This window comes from Coccinella septempunctata, chromosome 2 (genome assembly GCF_907165205.1).
Source record: "Coccinella septempunctata chromosome 2, icCocSept1.1, whole genome shotgun sequence".
Taxonomy (NCBI): domain Eukaryota; kingdom Metazoa; phylum Arthropoda; class Insecta; order Coleoptera; family Coccinellidae; genus Coccinella; species Coccinella septempunctata.
This window is the reverse complement of record NC_058190.1, coordinates 40682749-40705877: the sequence shown is the minus strand read 5'-3', so window position 1 is coordinate 40705877 and position 23129 is coordinate 40682749. Positions and strand designations below refer to the sequence as shown.

The 23129-nt window shown below is 37.4% G+C and overlaps 1 protein-coding gene across 2 annotated transcripts in view; it reads left to right on the top strand.

Annotated features, from left to right (window-relative positions):
• Positions 1 to 23129, top strand: part of LOC123307604 (protein turtle) — a 330136-nt gene that overhangs the window by 278209 nt on the left and 28798 nt on the right. For both annotated transcript variants that reach the window (XM_044889979.1, XM_044889978.1), the window contains exons 10-11: positions 10711 to 11004; positions 18100 to 18402. In XM_044889979.1, the coding sequence (XP_044745914.1) occupies positions 10711 to 11004; positions 18100 to 18402 (597 nt within the window). The remainder of the gene's footprint in view (positions 1 to 10710; positions 11005 to 18099; positions 18403 to 23129) is intronic.

Here is a 23129-nt window from a genome sequence, read left to right as displayed (position 1 = left end):
CTTATCCAAAAAATCAATCATGATTACTCCATCGCAATCCCAACAAACTGAAGCAAGAAATTTTCCAGCAGATTTTTGGACACGAAACTTCTTAGGTCTCGGAGAACCAGAGTGTAGCCATTCCATCGATTGTTGCTTTGTTTCTGGATCGTAGAAATGTACCCAAGTCTCATCCATAGTAACAATTCGGTTTAAGAAGTCTACATCGTTTTCAAATCGAGCACAAATCGAACGCGATGCTTCTACCCTTGCACGCTTTTGGTCAACATTCAAACATTTAGGGATCCATTTTGCAGCAATTTTTCTCATGTCCAAATTGACATGAACTATATGATGAAAGCGTTCGTATGAAATATTCAATGCTTCAGATATCCGATTCAGCCCAATTCGACGGATTGATAAAATCTGCATCGATATTTTCGGGGACTGACACAGAAACTGGCCTTCCCGATCGGTCATTATCTTCAATGGAAAATTTACCTCTTTTGAAGCTTGCAGTCCAATTCTCACGGTCGCATACGAAGGACATTGATTACCAAGGGTTTAAGCATATCTTCGTAACATCTGCTTACCTCTTAACGCTTTTAAATACTCGATATTCTAATTTTTGCGAAAAACAATATATTCCTCCACATAATACTAGAATTATGAAGAGGGACATATTGTCCTCCAATTGAGGTTTAGCTCATCCCCTATTCCCTATTAAGAATTTAGGGGTGATAGCCCCTACACCTAGGGTTGAGGAGATTTCGACTTACAATTCTGCTCAAAATATGTCCCCCTCCGAATAAAAATTGATCTGTTGCAGCATTTTCTCTGAAAACATCCGTGTCGCGACATAATTGGCCTGGCAAGTTTTTGAATTGTCACCTGTATTTTTTTAAATTTGTGTTATTTCTTTTTAGCTTTCCGTTTGATTGTTGATTTCTGGAAAAATTTATAATTACTCAAGTTGAAGATTCATTTGTTCCTGTTGTTATATTGTTTTGCCCTTCATGTTGTTAATGTAATTGAGGTTTTGTCTCATCTATATATTTGTTTAATCGTGTATTATAATAATCTTTTACATTGTGATTATATCGTTCTCAAAATATTGTCATTCGCTTGTGCAAAACACGAGTTAAAGAAATGATTCCTTCTGAGGGTAGCATTACCATTGTCACAGAGTATATTTCGAAAACGTCGAAGTATCCCCATCCCCGATAGCTCGCAATTCCGCCTCGACATTCGATATTTGTTTGTTCTATTGAATAGCACTGATACGGTCGTCCCGTTCACGTTCAATTAGCCAATAATAATGCTCTTTCGATATATTATATATCGGTACATTTGACACCAGGAACCGGGTGTCTGTTCACTAATGATCGACCGGGTGCGACAGGAACGGAATCCGGGATAAATAAGATTAGACGGAACAACTATTATCAGCACACTAATGGAAGATAACATTACAGTTTGGCTGCAGTTACAAGGCTGTTCATTCTGTCAAACGGAGCTGTGCCTCCTTCGGATGGATGGTGACGCATTCGAGTTACATTGTTTCATCGCGTTAACCGATTTGTCCACATGAACATGCGTTTATAGGATGTGGGAGGATCGAATTTGACGTCATCTCTGTCGGTAGTCTTGCTGGAAAACGGTGGGCGCAGGTGGAAATTTGTTCTGAATATTTTCTTGGTTAGCATTAGGAATGGGCAGAATCATTCATTTCTAAGGCCCAGTTTCACAATATATGGTTAACCCAAAGTTATGTAGTGACCAGTGGTTAAATCAAAAATTCTGTTTCACAAACTGTGGTTTATCGTTTGACCTAAAGTTAACTTGTGGTTGACATAACCCTGAAAATTTCATGAGTTAACTAAGAGTTAGCTGGACATAGAATTTTCGTGGCGTATGCTTTTCTGCATAGATAACATATTTTGAGTTCTGTCAGAGTCAATTCAGCATTTCTTCCAGATCACTGGTTAGGCAGCGTTTTACATGTATTGGGTGTTTATTAGTTATTATTTACGAATATCGTGGACGATTATGATGTGAATACTCATAGTAGTGATGAGGAAACAGTGAGGCCCAGAAGATTTGGTGCTAGGAGGAATTATAATTCCTCAAAATAATTATTTTGAGGAATATGTAGACCTAGATTTTTTCTGTAGATTCAGTAATACAATGGAAAGGAAGGCAAAGCAAAGAATCTCAGCTCCTCCAATGAGAATATTAAAATTATAGATGCAAGCAATAATTAAGTCCACAGTTTTTTTTACATAACATAACTTGTAGTGAAAATGAAGGACAACCTCCTTCAAGAGGAGAAGAAGAAGCAATGAATTAATATTAAAATGTTGCTGTGCCCCCTATAGGGGATCAAGAATTATTGTCGAATAATAAGCTAGGCTGAATCTTATGAATAGATATTATGCAAATATGTTGAATTAGAGTGATGAAATTCGAAATTTTGAAATAGATCAAAGCATTTCAATTCAAACTCAAATAATCAATAAAAAAAGGCTTCTGAAGAATTGTTGAGGAAGATACCTCATTGATAAATATAAATTATTTAAGGAACTTTAAGTTATAAATGCACAACTCGATTTTGTTTGAATTTTTCAATGAAGTAATATGTAATTTCTATTGGTCCAGCACAGTTGCACTTTTTTATTTCGCACAAGAAAAAACGAACGCATCAGCTTCACTTAAATCAAAATCCAAATGACAAATAACCTGTAGGCAATTATGAAACTCAAATTGGCTCAGAATATCAAACATTCGTACGGTACTCATATGTTTTATTCGTTTTCTGTAATATTCATAACAATTATATTCTAAAGTTCTTGTTTCACAAAAATACGAAATGTCAGTAATAAATAACCCTAAAGTAGATCTATCGTACACGAAAAAACTTGCCAACCCTCAGAAAAATTTTTTAACCGATGGTCAAATTACCATCTCATTTTTTGTTGTGAAACGAGCAGCTTTTTAAAACTTGGGCTAAATCACAAGTAGTGGTTCACAAACCACCACTAGTTACCAATGATTGTGAAACTGGGCCTAAGAGTAGTGAATAATGACACATTCACTAGGTGTGAATCGAATCGAGTAGTATAGGTACTCACTACTCACTTCGAATCATAGAGAGCTTCGATCTTGGCGTTTTATACCTTTTAGGGTCTTACAATACCTGTCATAAAAGATACAGGCTATTTTATTTCTTTGGTCCCCCAGGTGAATCCGGTATATTTAATTCATTTCAAAAAACTTGAGTACGTTTCAGAATGTACTCCACCTACTCACGGGCATTCTGAAGCTCTACTAAACAGCTTGAACAAACGCAACAACGTCATCTAAGACAAATAATGCACATCAGATGGTTCCACAAAGTTTCAAATACAGAAGTCTTGCAGCCCGCGAGTTGTATAACAATTAAGGCTCAAGTAACGAGGGCCCGACTCAGATGGAGGGGCCACATTCTGAGGATGCAAGACTGCCCAAAGTAGCTCTGTATGGCGAATTCACAGAGGGAGTCCGGAAACCAGGAGTCCAGTATAAGCGGTTTAAGGATATACTGCATTAATCCCTAAAATCAGTGAATGCCAATCTTAACTGGGAAAAACTAGAGTTAGACAGGTCACAGTGGAGGTACACAGTTATAATAGAGACTCGAGAAGGATACAGCGACGGCTGATCTGGTTCGTCTATCCATGCCTGAGTGTGGAAGGATCTGTAGGTCACGGTTGGGTCTCTTCAGTCACAGGAGGACACACATTCACAATTAGCCCTAAGAAATTACAAGTCTGTTCGCACCTTTATTTTTTTTCTTTTTTTTTTCTTTTTGTAGATTTATTCCTGGTAACGGGATACAGCAATGATGATAAATGATGAATGATGATGACAAGACGTGAGAGAAACCCTGGAAAGAGATAATTTATTTGGACAACTGAGCAGATTTCAATCCGAAATAGAAGTTTCTGATACTTTTAAGGCTGTTCTCACCGTTTTTTTTTGTCCCTTTGTAGATTTATTCTCGGTAACGGGATACAGCAATGACTGAATAAACCTGTTGATTCATTGCGAAATGTGGTGAAATAAAATGGAGAATGATATGTTTGGTAACTAGATGTCCGATTGTTATACGTCCCTGGGTCCCTAATTCGATAACAATGTTTGAATGTCATTCTATCCTTCCTACTTGAAACAAAATATAAGTTGACGTCTGAGAACTACTGCGATGTGGAAAACTCTGAAACAACTAAATGTTTTAGATCGTCTTTTCAACTTTTGTTGTTGTCTTATTTTCAATGAATTCAGTCTCTGCTTTGTGAATGCCTAGTAGATAGTTCAATACTATAATGCTTAATCCAATTGAAACTCTGACAAATCAGTCGTATCAAACGAGATTTATGTACCAATAACACAAATTTATCGTCCCAACCGTATGTCTTGCCCAATTTTCCACTCGCTGGAGGAAACAGATTGGGAAATTCGGGTCAAATAAGATTAGGCAGAGCAACTATTATTGCCGCATTAGTAGGATATTACAGTGGTAACGCGGCTGCTGGCTGCTAACAAGGGATACTCCCGACCAGGATCCCTGGGGAATATTTAGCAATCCGCATCATAGCGTCGAACGTGCCGATCTGTTTTCTATTTGATCGATGTCGTTAACGTTTTCGTCCTGTATAAATAAGAGATGGGAATTACATCGGACATGGGGATTACTTTGGGCACAGAATAACAGAATAACGTCGGCACAGCACCCTTGGGGATGGGGATACCAAGTGGGTGCGGCGGAGATTCACACAGAATTTTTATATACACATTCGAAACTTGATGAAAGTGAACCTATCAAGATTATTATTATTTTTGTTTGGGTTAAATACAGGGTGTCCGGGTTAAAGTGTCCCTATACCTTATTGTGGAAACTAGAGGAGCCAGAAGAAAAGGTTAGATACAAAACTTTTTTTATAACCCACCTTAATGCAGGGTACTCCGTTTTTAAAATGAACACCCTGTACATTATTTGTCAAATTGTCAAATTTTAAGGTACCTTCGTTATGACAACCATGGTCCTATGTAGCGCCGATTCTGAGATATTCGACTTTTTCCTAAAATTTTGAGAGCTATAGGTGCTCACTAAAATATCTTATCTGCATTCACATTTATTTTAGCAGCCGGTTGGCCATGAAATAATTTTCTCAAGTTTTTGTAACTAGAACGGAGTAAGTTTGGCACTCATGAAATGTCGTTAATGCCATAACGCCGTTGCCACAACTTATATCAATTTATATTACGAAAATGCCAAAAGTAATTGAAAAAAGAGACTGGTTTTCAGTGCTATTTAGAATTCGGGTCCGCTCATTCAAATAGTTATACCCCGATATTCTAAAATCCACAATACGTTAGACGGTAGCGAACATATTCAATGTAAGAGAATTTATATAATGTTTCATCTGAATCTAAACGACTAATATTTCAGCTGAATATTTCCACAATCAGAAATATTGTGAATGAAAAGGATGACAAAGAATTTCTTTCAATTAGGATACCCAAAAAAGTGGTGGCATGTGAGAATTTTATACTTGAGTGAATTAATGCGAAAAGTTTACTACAGGATTTTCGATGAATGTCATCGTAGAATAAGTTCCCAAAAATTGATTTTTCTATTTTTCATTTTACTTGTCCTATACATTGTAAATGTCTTAAGGTACCAATAAATGCCTAATTATTATTATTATATCAATGCATTAAGATGAACAGCCACAAATACGCACCAGTTGACCTGTTAATTGTTTATTAATGTGAAATTTTTGTTCAAAGGTGAAGTTCATCTTGACTTGAAACTTCCTTCAATTCCTTTTACTTATATTGATGCAAGATGATTTTTGCTGAAGAATTTAACATTCTTGTAGCTTTCTATCAATTCCTTCGGGAGATACCCATTCCCAACCACTGCATCATATGCATTTCGTCTTCGGGTTAATATTTTTGAAATCTGCAACTGATGTAACGTATTCAAACTTCAGCTAAAGAAGATAACGAACATTATCTCTCCTCAAGCTTGTGAATACTGATCTCTTGTATTTTCCATGCAAATAACTGGATTTGGTATGCCTCCAGTCAGTTTGTATAAACTTCAATTATGTTCGTCACATATTTTCCGAAGATATTCGACATTGTGATAAAATACGTAATAACAGAAACTTTTACGTAGAACGGGCAACACAGCGTTGATTTATAACCGAAAAATGTTTTGACAAGCGTCATAACCCCACATTTTCGTGCTATACAGAGTGAAATGTGTCAAATTTCCATGGCCAACCGACTGCTAAAATAAAAGTGAATGGTGTATAGTTTTCTTATGAATGTATCAAGACTAAATTTTGCCCAGCTATTGTCAACATATTGGATCATACGTTACATCTCTATTTTTAGCAATCTGATATACAGGGTCTTCAAAACTTGAAGTTGAAAATTCAAAGAGAAGTTCAATGAAAACTTGATTTTATCAAATGGCAACCTATATTTTTTTCCTGTTCATCATGTAGAGCAGGTTAAAATGAGCAAAAAATGTATTTGAACTTTTTCTGTAAATTGAATAGCTTCAGAAATATGGACTAAAAAGTGCATCCCTCATCCCCATTCAAAATCAAGAAATTGTGCTCACCCTCGTTAGGGAATTGAAGTTACGGGGATGAAAAGTTTTGTCTTCCCGAATCAGAAATTGACGGGTCCGAGGGATTTTCCCCATTTTCATTTTAAAGTCTTGTATATATTTTTTCTATGCTCTCGGCGCACAAGTTCCGTGCAAAACAGACTTGATATTGGAAATTCTAAGAATCGCAACTTTCTCACCAATGATTTACTTAAGTTGGGAGCATTTTTTTGAACTCAGCCCGTCAAAATACAAACAATGAAAACGAAAAAATACAGCGAATCCGCTAAAAAGCAAATTCACCTTGAGTTACTCTCGCGATTAGCAAATAAGACGTACAAAAAGTTGAATGGACAGGCCAACTTCTCAATCTTTTTCATGGTACATTCTTTATCAGTGGCACTCTCTCGAAATTACTGTCGGTGTTCGTTTTAGATTGCGGTTTCAACACAACAAATTGAAAACCTTATCTTCTTGTTCGAGACGAAGTCTTGTTCGGTAACAATGCAGCAAGCTGTGGCCAGTTTGAAAGTTTCCCACCTTCCTAGGAGAATGCCACTGACCTCTCTTAGCCGATTATATTCGGTGATTTATTAGAATTGTTACAGAGCTTGTCCACTATTTGTTCTATTTTTATGCTCACAGTATCAAATATAAAATGATGAATTATGAATTGGCATCTATATTTAGTGAAATTAGAATAGATTTTCTTCACCTAAAAACGGCACTCGTTTCGCTAACACTCATTTCATATCTATGAAGATTCTACAACTTTGTTACTTTGATATGCTTATTCATTGAAAATTCGATGCTTGAATAATAAAGAAAGTGATGTGCAGTAAATAATATATGAAAAAGGTGACTAGATTTCAAAAAATATCTAGACACTGGCGATCTGTCTATATCACTTACAATTAGTGTACAGGGTGGGCAAAATTCGTTGTCTACTGAGAGGATCTCGAGAACTATAGCAGCTAAAAGAAAACGGATGACACATTTCCGAGCTCATTTTCGGAGAAACGAAGAATGGTGAAAACCGCAGCCTTCTACGATTCTTCGTTTTTGAGTTTGAGCATTTCGTAAAGTTCTCATAACTTTTTTGTCTTTGCAGTTACAAATCTGAAACTTGAACCTTCTACAGGCACTTTTTTACGTAGAATCCACTGATGAGGTCAAAATATTTTTTCATTTCGAATCATCAGGTGAACTTTAATTTTTTTAAATGCAAACTTTTTTAAATTTGTTATTTTTGAATTGGAAAATAATCTTTGGTCAGTAGATTCCATGTATGAAAGTGCCTAAGAAGGTTCAAGTTTCAGATCTGCAACTTGAAAGACAAAAAAGTTATGAAAGCTTTTCGGAATCGTCAATTTTTGTTTATAACTCGAAATCTAAAAACGATAGGCCGATTCTGTTTTCAGATTTGGATTAGTCATGAAAAAAGAGCTCATCTGCGTTTATTTCTAGCTGCTATAGTTCTCGAGAACACGTCAGTAAACAACGAATTTTGCCCACCCTGTACAGTGTGTCTCTAATTCAGTGAGGGAATGTCGAAAACTAGAAGAAATAGGACGAAACATGTGGCTCGATTCCGACGTATATTCCAGAGAAAGAAAGAATTTTGAGAACCGTAGCCTACTACGATGCTTCGTTTTTATGTTATCAGCAAAAATTCACATTTAGATATTTCGAAGTTCACGATAATTCAGCTTATTCTTTACACAAATACATCATCATTACACTTATACGGGCAAACAGAGAGTTTTTTCTGAGGTTTTTATCTCTGTTTTTTTTCATGTATCATACGAAGATATGTATGGTACCCCGTTGACATTTTTTCCTCTGCTTACACTGAGATCTGGAACGAGAAACAGGTTTTTAGGATCTGTCTCTTGTTCCATTTCTTTACACCCGCTTCATTGTTATTTTCAGATTGTAAAAGTTTGTAACACTCTTTTTCAAAAGAATATATATATACGATAATTCATAATTCATGGAAATGAATAGATGAAAATATCACAATATGAGTAATCGCATATGGATTTTATTGAAATAAATAAAACGAGCATAGAATCAATTCTACTAATGAATATTCTCAACATACATCAAATTGTAGAATTGTTTCAGCTCATTATTATTTAATTACTGATTGGTAAATGAGTAGGGAGAGCACTCAGCTTTTGTCTCAAATAATTAGGGAATAGTAGGTTATTTCGAAATATTTCCCGATCAGTGAACAACGTTACAAAATGGCGAATGCGACTATTCATTTTGTTCAAAGGACAAGATCAGGAACGTATGCCAACCTTGTAAAATAATAGAAAAAACTCCCAATAGAAACGTTTTTTTTTTTAATTATACTTGGCCCTTTCGGTTGCTGTTATAACTTTACAATCCTTGAAATGTCCCCGGCTCTGAAATCCAAGTGATATAAAAGAAAATTTATATTGAATTTTGAGTTTTGGTGTTTTGACATTATTCAGGCTTTTTTTCGTGTTTCGTACATTATATTTAGGGTTTCATCCATAAACCAATGATTGATTTATTACTAGACTATGGTTTTATCACAGTACGCCTCAACTACTGATGTATTTCGACTTATTTGTAGCTGAATGTTTTCACAATAAGGAAGATTGTGAATGAAGAGGATGACAATAATTTCCTTCTTTTGAGACATGGGACACCCAAAAAAGTGGTGGCATTTAGAAATTTTATTTTAGGGTGAACGAATGGGAAAAGCTACTACTTACAGGATTTTCGATGAATGTCATCGTAGAATAAGTTCCAGAAAATTGATTTTTCTATTTTTCATTTGACTTGTTAATGTTCGTTATCTCCTTTGGCTAATGTTTGAATACGTTACATCAGTTGTAGATTTCAAAAATATTAATCCGAAGGTGAAATGCATATGATGCAGTGGTTGGGAATGAGTATCTCCCGAAGGAATTAATAGATAATTACAAGAATGTTACATTCTTCAACAAAAATCATCTTGTATCAATATAAGTAAAAGGAATTAAAGGAAGTTTCAAGTCAAGATGAACTTCACCTTTGAACAAAAATTTCACTTAATAAACAATTAACTGGACAACTGGCGCGTATTTGTGGCTGTTCATCTTAATACATTGATATAATAATAATTAGGTTTTTATTGGTACCTTAAGACATTTACAATGTATAGGACAACTCAAATGAAAAAAGAAAAATCAATTTTCGGGAACTTATTCTACGATGACATTCATCGAAAATCCTGAAGTAACTTTTCGCATTAATTCACCCAAACATAAAATTCTCGAATGCTACCACTTTTTTGGGTCTTCCAATAGAAGGAAATTCCTTGTCATCGTCTTCATTCTCAATCTTTTTGATTGTGGAAATATTCAGCTGAAATATAAGTTGTTTAGATTCAGATGAAACATTATAGAAATTCTCTTACATTGAATATGTTCGCTACCGTCTGACGTATTGTGGATTTTAAAATATCACTAGAATATCATTAGGGTATAACTACATATTTGAATGAGCGGACCTGAATTCTAAATAGCACTTAAACCCTGTCTCTTTTTTCAATCACTTTCGGCATTTTTGTAATAAAAATCGTTATTAGTTGTGGCAACGGCGTTATTACATTAACGACATTCCATGAGTGCCAACCTTACTCCCGTTCTAGTTACAAAAACTTGAGAAAATTATTTCATGGCCAACCGACTGCTAAAATGAATGTTAATGGAGTATAGGTATCATGTTTTCTATATGTCATTTGATATGTCATGGAATATCAAAATTGACACCCATTGCTATATGTTAGCATAATGCATAAAGACCCTTCAAAGTGAAGTCTCTCGGAATAGGTGATATTTTTGCAACGTCACACAATATAAAACACCAATAACATAAACCGAGGCAACTGAACCCCCGCGTAACATTTCCGAAAACGCCGTTTAAATGCGCGAGTGTCAACTTAAAAAATAACTGCGAACCCGCAGTCGTTCTGCGGACTATAAACAAATCCCCTTTCAGGATTCACCTTTGTCGTAACATATATCCCGTATTTTTTTTTTCAGATGCGCCGGTATGCGTGCAGGAGCGCGAAGAGCTTTACGGCGCCCTGAAGCAGGAGACCGTGACGCTGCGGTGCCAGGTCGACGCCAATCCGGCCATTGTGACCTTCCACTGGACTTTCAATAATTCGGGCGACCAGACGGACGTGCCGGCCAATAAGTTCACCAACGAGGTCAGCAGCTCCAGGCTGAATTACACACCTGTCTCCGACCTCGACTACGGCACGCTACTGTGCTACGGGAAGAACGAGGTCGGCGTGCAGAAGACGCCCTGCGTCTTTCAGGTTGTCATTGCGGGTGAGTGTCCCCTTCTAGAGGGTTAAATGTGTATCCTTGGCTAGTTACGGCATGCCGCACTGTTTTATTCAATGGATTGGTGAAGGGTTACAATAGCGTACTCTTCGGCAGTGGCGTTCACTTTTGTTTGTTTCTTATTTCCAATGTTGGAGCTTTGTGGCCCAACAGGAAGAAAATTGATACGAGACATACGAGCTGTGCCAATGAATAAAGCCACCTCTGATAGTTTTCATAGTATAATGATTAGTAAAAATGAATGTTCGTTCTTAGAACACAAGTTGCGGTACACAAAAGTCTTAGAAACGCAGCCCTCTACGAGAGGGCGTTACATCCTCTAGTAATTGAAAGGGGAACAGAAGTCAAGAAACACCTCATTCTTCTTTTCCTACATGCGGTGCCATGCTTCTTGCCAATCACCAGACCCACCTGTCTCCTCTTAAGGACCAGGAGTTTTTTGACCTCAGGCTTGGAGGAGGGACAATGATAAGCCTCGAATGCCTGAGACCACTTCCAGTGCTCCATTCAGAGGAAAATTTGCTGTCTAGCAATTGAAGATATACGACAGAAGGCAGCGTCGGTTTCGGACCAACAAAAGCTGATTGGGCCCCCACTTAGCAAGTATGTCTGTCTTCTCGTTTCCCAGAAGCCTCGCGTGCAGCTCGTGCAGAGCTTTCCTGTATTCCTCTACAAAGTATGAGTTGACCTTTACCTGGGAAAGTTATTTTAGGGTTTCCTGACTGTCACAACATATATGGATATGCTTTCCGGAGTATCCTGTGCGAATATTTTCCAGTATCCTTTCCTAGGGACATGGACAGGTTAAAACGAGGTCCCACAATCCTCACTCCAGTGCCTGTGGACAAGACAAAGCCATCGGGGAATCAAGGCACAAGAAGCCAAATTTTCTATTCAGAAATGAGCAATTCAAGCTTCTCAGGTCAGCATTTTGGCCAGAAAACGGATAATTTCTTCTGATCGTCTAATATTATTTTGTACAAAAATACTTGTACAGTAGATAGAGCAAAAAATGGAGTTGCCCATTTAATGGAAATTCAACTGGTTGTTCAGAGGGGCTGTGGGATGATTCTGTGAAGTTATCTACCCCGAGGAACCTTTGCTAACTTGGGGACGGCCGAAAGGCCTCAAAATTGTCGAGTTTTTTCATTTTAGGTCATAACTTCTAATCTAAGCGGGAGCATTTAACTAGCTACGATTTCGTGTACTCAAAGTTTTCCTTAATTTAATATTAACGGAGATACAGTCGAACAAAGGTAAAGAAATTTTCTCAAAATAACAAAAATTGGCCAGAAACGAAGGCTTCCCTTTTCCTATTCTTTGAAGATTACTGACAAACAAATCATTCCAACGAGTGTTTATCACGAAAACAATCAAAGACAGTAAAAGACGCTGATGTCATGAAGTTGCTAGAAGACGCTTAGGTCGTGCAGGTTGCTGTATCAGTTGTCAATGTCAGTTGTCAGCAGAGTGTCGTCATTACAGAGGAGAACATTGATCTTCTGGTACTGCTGAAGGCTTTGGGGTTTTCCAGTATTTTATTGGTAATTCGAAACAAAAACATGTGGAAATTATTGATTTGAACTATTCAAATAGAAAAAGTGCAAGGGCTGCTGCAATAATTCCAACCAGACCATGACCATTTAATTCCCCACAAATACGTTTCATCTTCAGTGGAAAGGTTCAGGAAGATTGTTTCAATTCACAGTCGAAAAAAATACCCAGCGTAAGTCGTCAATAGCAAAGCTACTGAAGTTACTGTTTTGGGTCATGTTGCTAAAATGCCTTACACCCATTCCATAAGAAAATTATCAAAAGTTTCTGGAGTTAGCAGATCATCTATATTCAAAGGAAGACTGATAAGAATCAAGTGTTCTTTCGATACCTCGAATACATAACAGACTGTTCACTAAATATGGAATAGTTCATTTTAGATTCGTTGAAATGGAGCACAGAGTACTCCTCCCAGTGAACACTTTAATATTTCCGAGGTGCCTGGTTGGTACTTGGTTGGTTGGCACTTCATTTCAACCTTATTTCCTGACCATATGTGGTCTAGCGAACCTTCTTGACTCTTGACCCTCTTGACAGTCGCTTGACGAATTGTTGTACATCCGTTGACTGCAGTTAGTAGTTAAATCTGTAAGCCATGAATTAGAGTAGGAGACAGAGTAGGAGAAAGTGAGGTACGTTTCAGTCTTTGAAGGACAGGTGATGAGAAATTGAAAATAGTTCTCAAAAAGACCCTCCGGTTTCGTTTGAGGCCCCATCCTCCGGTTGGAATATTTAACACTACACTGCACTGATGAGTGGACAATGTTCCCAAAACCGGTTAACATTTGTGTTTGAATGTTTTACTTCTTTGGGATTTCCTACACTAATTCATGACTATCTCGCATTATCGGAACGACAATTTAGATTAATAAATATTCGTTATTGTTGAGCAGTGTCTTTTTGAGAGCTTCATTCTTGACAGTATCCACAATACAACCTGGTGGTTGGTGGACCTCAACTTTCATCGTTCAAAATGCAGATCTGAATATCCTTCTCACTGCTAAAACTCCTGTATTACCCTAAAATTCGCTGTTTCGCGAAAACGAAATATGAAAAAGAACTTTCCAATAAGAAGGAGGTATACAATGATTCGATTTATTCAAGATGACTTCTCTGTCGGTTCTTGCGAGAATACAGGAAATGGGTGAAACGATAGGCTTTTACCGAAACAGCAGGGACGTCAGCTCCATATTGACATAAACTCTGTATTGCGGCTTTTAGGAAATGATAGATAAAGAATGAAAGCAGGAGGCTGAAGCGGGCTCAATCAAGAAGGACATCGTCTTTATGGTTCATAAACGGGACGCGTTCCCTAAAAACCTGGCGGAAACGGTCCCGGTGTGACGTTTTATGTATGGACTCTGAGGAACGTTAATAAAGCCATGAAATATGGGTGATATAGTGTCGACGGCCACATAGCTACCAAGGGAGCGTAATCAACCTATACGGGAAAGCTTTACGGGGCTTACTCTAATTAATTTACAACTGCCTTGCCATCATTGATGTAATTTCAACACAGGATGAAAATTAGCTGAGTTACCCTCCGGGGAGGATAGATACGCCAAAATAATAGCTCTAAATACGAAACTGATTTCGGGAAAATGTATGTAGTCATTTTATTGCGACATGGATAATGGTGCTATATTGGTTCTGTTGATAACTGGTCGAGAACAGCTATCGATGTAGCCAGGTCAATCGAGGCCGAAGGGAAAATGCATGTTTTCAACAAGATTTGGCGCATGAAAAATTGAAAATAACAGGTGGGCTGAAATGTTCGTAGGCTGACACATAGATGACGTAAATTTTATAGCTCTCTTAGGCTCGGTTGTTCAATTCTAGTTTAACCTGAGATTAAAGTTAATCCTGGATTAACGTGACAGATTTGAACGGAAATGTCAAAATTAATCCAGGATTACCTTTAATCACGAATTGAACAACCGGGCCTTACAATTATTTTGTGAGTTACCTATACAATTTTGAGTGAAGCAACTTTAGTTGGGGTTTACTCGAGCGTGTCAGATTAATATACTGGCAGATTCCTTGGACCCCGTAGAGTACCTGTATCAAAAATTAGATCTGTATATACTATATAGGGTAAATTGCCTACGACAGCCTGTCAGAATAGTAAAAAAAAAACGATCATACTCGAGCGTGTCAAATTAAGATATCTATATGCCGTTAATTACATGTTGAAAAGTTTACATTCTCTTAAACTGACAATTTAAGCGTGACGAAAATATGTGGGAGGGCGACAAACTTGCAAAAAAAGTCACGTGTACATTCTAGAGCGCGGTGGCTAGTTTTCTTATTTTGAAGCTAATTATCCAAGGATAACCAAAAATATATAATCTGACAGTTTCAGCAAGCCGAAACAATCAAAATTGGTTATAAAGGTCACAAAAATCAGTTGTTTTGAATTATATCCTCTCCTGGGCTTCAAATTGTTTTCGCATTCATCATAAAATTTGTAGAGCATAACATTTTCAACAAATTTTGTCCGAAGAAATTTTTCTTCGTTTGAATGTTTTTGAGATATGTGGCGATAAATGTGCATTAGACTGGGTTTCTACAATGACCTTGGCCTTTTGCATGTGTGGCTAAGCTCCTCGCCCTTATCGCCCGCTAACTCGAAAAGGGTGTATGTAAAATTGCTTCAGACAAAAGTTGTATAGAATTTTATTATCTTCAACTTTCATAATGAATACAGAAACGATTAGAGCTACATAATAGGAGATATCTTAACAAAATGCCTTGTTATCATCTTCAAACTGTCAGATTAAGAAAACTCCTCCTGATTAGTGTCAGATTAAAGGGTCAGCACGTCTGCAACACTAAAATACCTCTAAACCTCTAAAATTCTGATGCAGTCGAAAGATTTTTTTTACCATTTTCAACTCTTCGGTACGGACACGCAAACTGTCAGATTAACATGAATTTATTATCAGAGACACGTAGGGCATATACAGTATCTTAATTTGACACGCTCGAGTATGTACACCTGACGATTTTTTTAACATCTTTGAAAACCTGCAGACGCTTTCCCCACCGCTGAAAGTGCATAAATCATAGAACCTTTTTTTTCTTCTACCATCTAATCTTGAAAATCTACTAGGTCTCCACGACGTTCGAGTAAATTCCGATTCAGCATCGTCGGCTCCCCAGCAATTTGGTTAGTTTGAAAAAATGTATGAAAAGGAATTTTGTGTTAATAATGCACTGCTATTTGGCAAAAAAATACTGTTGAAGCCAAGGCTTTGCTTGATGAACGTTATTCGGACTCTGCCTCAGGAAAATCAACTGTTGAAGAGTGGTTTGCCAAATTTGAACGGGGCGTAATGAGCACCAAGGACTATGCTCGCAGTGGACGCCCCAAAAAGACTGCTATCCAGAACAATACAAAAATAACAAAATAATTTCGTATAACCGTAAAGTGAAGTTGATTTAGATAGCTGAGGCCCTAAAGATAGCGAAGAACGTGTTGGACATATCGTGAATGAATATTTGGGTGTGCGAAAGCTGTGTTCAAAATGGGTGCTGCGGGAATTCACAATCGACTAAAAAACAACGAATTGATGATTCTAAGTAGTGTTTGAAGCTGTTCAATCGCAATAAAACCGAATTTTTGAGTCGATATGTGACCCTCATTCACATACCGGAGTCCAATCGACAGTCAGCCGAGTGGACTGCACGTCAAATGGTTCCACAAAGTTTCAAATGTAGAAGTATTGCAACGCGCGAGTTGTATAACAATTGAGACTCAAGCAACGAGGGTCCGACTCAAATGGAGCGGCCACATTCTGAGAATGCAAGACACAAGACTCCCCAAAATAGCTCTGTATGGCGAATTCACAGAGGGAGCTCGGAATCAGGAGGCCTGTATAAGCGGTTCAAGGATATACTGCATCCATCCCTTAAATCAGTTAATGCCAATAATAACTGCGAACAACCAGCGTTAGACAGAACACAGTGGAGTTCTTTGGTTCACAGCTATAATGGGGACTCGAGAATAATACAGCGGCGGCCAGATGTAGACAGTGAATATCCATGCCCAGAGTGTGGAAGGATCTGTAGGTCAAGGTTGGGTCTCTTCAGTCACAGGAGGGCACACAGTAGGAGGGCAAGTAGCCCTAAGAAATTATAAGTTTGATCGCACCGATAGTTTTGTTTTTGAGTCTTTTTGTAGATTTACTCTCGGTAACGAGATTCAGCAATGATGATGAATGACGTGATGAACTGACCCTAAAGCGTGGTAAGATGCAAAAGAAGGCTGGAAAAGTTATGGCATCAGTATTTTGGTATGCGCATGGTATAATATTCATCGACTATCTTAATAAGAGAAAACTATAAACAGCGACTATTAGGTCAGATTATTGGAAGCTTCATAAATACTAGGGTTAACCTAGACCAGAAATATACAACGGCATCACGGGCATTCTGGAAACTAAAGGACAAAGTATTTCAAAATCACGACCTCAATCTGAAGACCAAGCTGTTTACAAAGCAGTGGTCCTCCCAACGCTTCTTCACGGAAACGAAAGCTGGTCGCCCTACAGGCGACATATTGAACAACTTGAATAAACGCAACAACGTCATCTAAGACAGATAATGCACATCAAAAAGTTTCGAATGCAGAAAAACAATTGAGACTCAAGTAACGAGGGCCTGACTCAGATGGAGCGGCCACATTCTGAGGATGCAAGACACAGGACTCCCCAAAATAGCTCTGTATGGCGAGTTCACAGAGGGAGCCCGGAAACCAGGAGGCTAGTATAAGCGGTTTAAGGATATACTGCATCAGTCCCTAAAATCAGTTAATGCCAATCATAACTGGGAACAACTGCGACAGCGTTAGACAGATGACAGTGGAGGTCTTTGGTGCATAGTTATAATGGAGACTCGAGAAGGATACAGCGGCGGCCGGATCTGATTGGTGACTATCCATGCCCGTAGTGTGGAAGAATCTGTAGGTCACGGTTGTGTCTGTTCGCACCGTTTTTTTTTTGTTTTCCGTCTTTTTGTAGATTTATTCCCGGTAACGGGATACAGCAAAGATGATGATGACCATTATTGAAGCGTTTGAAGGACGAAATCGCGGAAAAACGGGCCCATTTGAAGAAAAAGGTGCTTCCGCAACAAGACATTGCACTGTGTCACAAATCAATAAAAACAATGGCACAAATGCATGGAATTGGGCTTCGAATTGCTTCCGCATCCAATGTTTTCTTCAGAACTGGTCCCCAGCAACTTTTTTCTGTTCTCAGACCCCGCTGGACAGAAATATTTTGCGCCGATGAAAAAATAATCGCCGAAACTGAAGCCTAATTTGAAGCTAGAGACAAAAAATCGTACTACAAAAATTATATAAAAAAATTGTATGACCTCTATGATCGTTTCATCGCCCTCAAAGACAACTATATTTAATAATAAAATCGAATTCCATCAAAAAAAGATTTTTTCTATCCTAGCCTACGAACTTTTCAGCCCAACTCTTAATAATCTTCTGAACCGATTTTCTTTTAATTTTAGGTCGACCATCCCAACTGCAGAACTGCACGATATCGAATCAAACTTTCGAGTCGCTTCAGGTGTTCTGCGTTGAGGGATTCGACGGGGGCCTGCCCCAGAGCTACTTGATGGAGGTGTTCGAGCTGCCTTCGCTGAGGCCGAGGGTGAATCTCACCACTTACAGGACGCCGCCGACGTTCGCAGTCGAAGGCCTCGACCCCGGCATCAACTACAAAATCGTCTTGTACGCTGTCAACGCCAAAGGACGAAGCGAGCCCACCGTGATAGAGTCCGTAACTTTCAAGGGCGTCGCCAAGCTGCAGGGTAATTGAAACAATTATTCGTTTATAATTGGTGGCTGGTTATGCTCGAAAATCGCTCATGTTTTGTAGTTTTTAGTTTTCCGTTCTTATCGAAAGTTTTACTTTGAACAAACCATAAAGGGTGGGTTTTGACTGGTATTCAGGGTGAGTCAACAACGCTCGATCGGTCGATAACCCTTGGAAAATTTGAACTAGGGCAATGATTCAAACTTTAGAGGAATCGACTGTAAAAGGAAATGCTCCTTCTGACTAAAATGATTTTTTATGAAATATCTTTGAAACGTCACATTTTGAAGTAACCATTTCAACCGTTTCCCACAAAAGTAGGTACTCAAAAATTGAGAATAAAAATGGGTATTTAAAATTTAAAGTGTTTCGTTTCTATTGCACAAGTTGGCAACATTGACTGAAATATGCGTTGATAATAAAGGACAACAAATACACTATCTTGATGAGATAGACAAAGAAGGCTGTCTATGAAGTCTGCGACGAACGAGGAAGGTCGTAAAATTTTATGGGATTTTTATGAACGGTTGCTGTCGAGGCTCGTCAGTGAGTACGCGCCTAATGATGGCTGTACATTAACAGCTGTTATTTTATAAACAAGCCATTGTTCTTTTTATCTTCTAGTAGGCGCTGTTGTCAAATCGTAAACTAGAAACGAAGCGATTTAAATTTTAAAAAAGAATGATTTTGAATAGTTTTCGCGGTGCATTTGAAAAATTCATGAATGAAACTCATAATTATTCAGTTTAAACTTGCATATGCTGTGATTACCCAAATTGAGGACAATTCCCCATTAGCTCATAAGTGAAATTATTTTTGAATTCTTATGGTGGTCAGGAAGTGACGAAACCCGCCTATTACCCTGCTTTCTCAAATAAGAATACTCAATTGTTCATTCAATATTCTGAATCAACATAAAATTCTGAATTCGAAATACTCTACTTGTTATAAATCATTTTCCGAAAATGACCTTTAAAAAAGTGGTAACAATTCCATTCAGTAAACTTTTTTCGTCTCTTGGAAACCCTAGTGGGTGGTCCCCATTTTGATGGAAACACTTTGGGCCTAAAATGAATAGTTTTTGAAATTCATTTCGAGAAGATTACTCACTAGAATATCCAACAGGCAAAAGAGTTCTGTTTTGCATGCTATTTTGCTATTTTGGAGGTAATTTTCGAAAATTCGCAGTGTCTATCGGACCACCTGTAGATCCAAAAAACTGGGGAAGACTTAAAAGTTCATTGAAAAAAATATAACATTTATCTAGGATGGTTTTCAATTTTTATGATCTGCAGTTCAAGCCATCATAACCATAAAATTCGTTGAAAAGTGACCTATGTCAAAAAGGCAGGCACATAAATTATGACAATTAGATATTTAAAAATGAGAATTCCATGTAGTTTCAGAATATGATATAAAAATTGAGTATTCTCATTTGGAAAAGCTGGTTGGTGTCTTGTTTCACCACTTTCTGACCAGCCTATAAAGTCCAAAATAGTTTAGCGCATGCTCTAATTAAAGTCGATTCCGCCAAAGTTTGACTCATACTACTAGTCCGAAATTTAAAAAGCTATGCTATCAACCGGTCGAGCTCTGTTGACTCACCCTGTAGAATAAAGTTGAAAAATTATTTTTGATATAAAAAATATGGTTACAGAAACTTCATACAGAATGATCAATCTACTTACAATTTTTGTATCTACAAAATGACCTCTATATAAGACGATCATAATCCAGAACGAAAAAACTTATTTTAATATTTATGTGAAAATCAGAAACGAATTATATCGGGAAAAAAATGAGAACAGGACAAAGAAAAAAATGATGTAAATGGCAAATAAAATATTCTTCCACATTTTCGAATTGTTTTACTGAGTAAGTAATTACTAAATACATTTTGTATTACCCATATCTGGTATGTATATGTATACAGGGTGTCTGTTAACAAATACGAAGGGCTTAGGGAGATGATTTCTCGATGAAAGTAAGCAGGGGTAGTTCCTATAAATTTTTTGCGAAATCGATCTTGTTTCCAATATACAGCCTTTGCAAGACGATGACGAGTTGACAGTTTTTGAATTTTTTTTACGGGTTCTAAAAAACACTGAGTCATAAAACTATACATAATATGAAGCACTTAGTAGATAATACTCACACAATTTTTTTTAGATCTCATTGCTTTATTATTAGGGGCTAAAAATAAAAAGGCAGACAAAATTTTCGTATATTTCATTCTATAAATGAAATGGAATGGAAACTGATCAGAACTGCTTTTAAGTTTTTATTTATTCCGAGAAAAGTATCGACTGTATCGGAATTTTGCAAGAGACTTTTTTTCTCCAGAATTGAATGGGAAACCATAAGAGATAATTTTTCGAAAATTCATCCCACGAAAACAATTTTTGAAGAAAATTCATAAGGGGTTGTTGTTTTCAGCCCCTAATAATAAAGTTATGAGATCTAAAAAAAAAAGTATGAGTAACATCTACTAAGTGCTTCATATTATGTATAGTTTTATGACTCAGTGTTTTTTAGAACTGTCAACTCGTCATCGCTTTCCAAAGACTGTATCTTGGAAGGGAGGTCGATTTCGAAAAAAATTTAAACTACCCCTGCCTATTTTCATCGAGGAATCATATCCCTAAGTCCTCCGCATTTGTTTACAGACACCCTGTATAAACTATGGTTTAAGTTTAGGTAAAAATTAATATCTTCTGTACCTCTTCCCAATTTTCTAGAAAAATGTTCGATTGGGTGAATTTTTGTTTAAAATGACGCTCTCCATTCATAATTAAGGAATTTGTTTTGCACCCTCTCAAGGAGTGGATGGAATTTCAAATTTTTCAACTGGAAAATAAAAAAGAAAAACATTTTCGATGTCATTCAGATACACCCTGTATATCGCAGTTTCCTATAGCCCCGAGCCCCTTCTTCCTATTTGAATCTATTAATCAGAATCAGATCCGGTTAATTCAATCAGTGATCTATTATTCAATAATATGACCCACGATCACGGATGGTTAACCCCGAATCAGAATGTGTGACACTTCACCTGTCGGCAATCCCGATAGAATTTGCAATTAGTCCAAACTCCCCTCCGCCGTCTCGACGCCATTCCTCGCGTCTTCCAAGAGATGGGCAATAACGTACGATGATGGTTCGCTCCAGATGAAAACTGTCAAAAATACAGTCGGGTGCGTCGGAGTGCCACTTCATCCATCATAGCTGACGTATTCGAGAGTGGATGAAGAGGGAAAACGCGAAATAATGATATCAAATTTTGCGCACCGGGAAATCCGGTTCAGAAGCACCGGCAACCCAGTTTTTTGTGAGAAATCAGCCGTTAAGATTCTTCGATCCGCCCGGTATTCCCACAGATTTTTTCGATTAAGGAATAATCTGTTTGTTTGGGAAATCTGAATTCTTTGGAATTTGCTGACTGAATTTATTTTTTATGTATGAGGAGTCCGGGAAAGTTGAAACCATAGACTAATTCCTTTATTAGTCTATGGTTGAAACCCTTTTCACTCTGAAGCCACTTAAGTTGTATCTGTAAATGGTAGCAACTAATTTTTTTGCGTGAAGATATCATGCCCAAATAGGTAACGATAGATAATAATAGAGTGATTGTGAGATGAACATTTTGAGTACAGGGTGGGCAAAATTCGTTGTCTATGAAGAGGATTTCCAGAACTATAGCAGCTAGAAGAAAACGGATGACACATTTCCGAGCTCATTTTCGGAGAAACAAAGAATGGTGAAAACCGCAGCCTCCTACGATAGTTCGTTTTTGAGTTTGGCAATTTCGTAAAGTTCTCATTACTTTTTCGTCCTTGAAGATAAAAATCCGAAATTTAAACCTTCTATAGGCACTTTTTTACGTAGAATCCACTGATGAGCTCAAAATATCATTTCGAATCATTAGGTGAACTTTCTTTTCTTTTTAAATGTTATTTTTGAATTGGACAAAAATCTTTTGTTAGTAGATTCTACGTTTGAAAGTGCCTAAGAAGGTTCAAGTTTCAGATCTGTAACTTCAAAGACAAAAAAATTAGAAAGTGTCATCCGTTTTCTTCTAGCTGCTATAGTTCTCGAGATCCCCTCAGTAGACAACGAATTTTGTACACCCTGTACAGCAATTTTTTTTAGGGACCGAAAATTGGCTCATGTCTCCTTAACCCATGGGAGAGTTGAACAAAGGACGAGAGAAACTTGGCCATAAGTTTGTTTATCGGGAAAAACATTGAAAGAAAACAATTTCCAATGACCAGCTATTGTCTATGTCAAGGTTTTCATTAATCAGATGTATCAGCGTATGAAATACATATTTTCTATTTCAGAGTCACTTTCACTTATTTCCGAGATGTTTTTTACTTTTTTGAACCTTTGTATATTTTTTATAGTTATTTCTATTATTCAATTTTCTTTTTTTGAAGCAAACTATTATCTAAGCTCAGTGCGGGAAACTTGGGCTACTGATTATGTCTCCCTACCATAGCATGGGTCAAGTCTCCCGCACTCCCTTTCAATCTACTCAGATTTTTTCTTGAAACTTTTACAACTTTTATAAAAAAGGCTCATCGTTTGTAAAACAATATTCATCAATGAAAGCAATAAAACCGCGTACCTATTTAACTTTTCAGACAGTTCCAAACGTTTTTCATCGGAGAAGGAGCTGTGTTGCTCTGACGAGGTCAAATGAGACCGAAACCATGGTCAGCA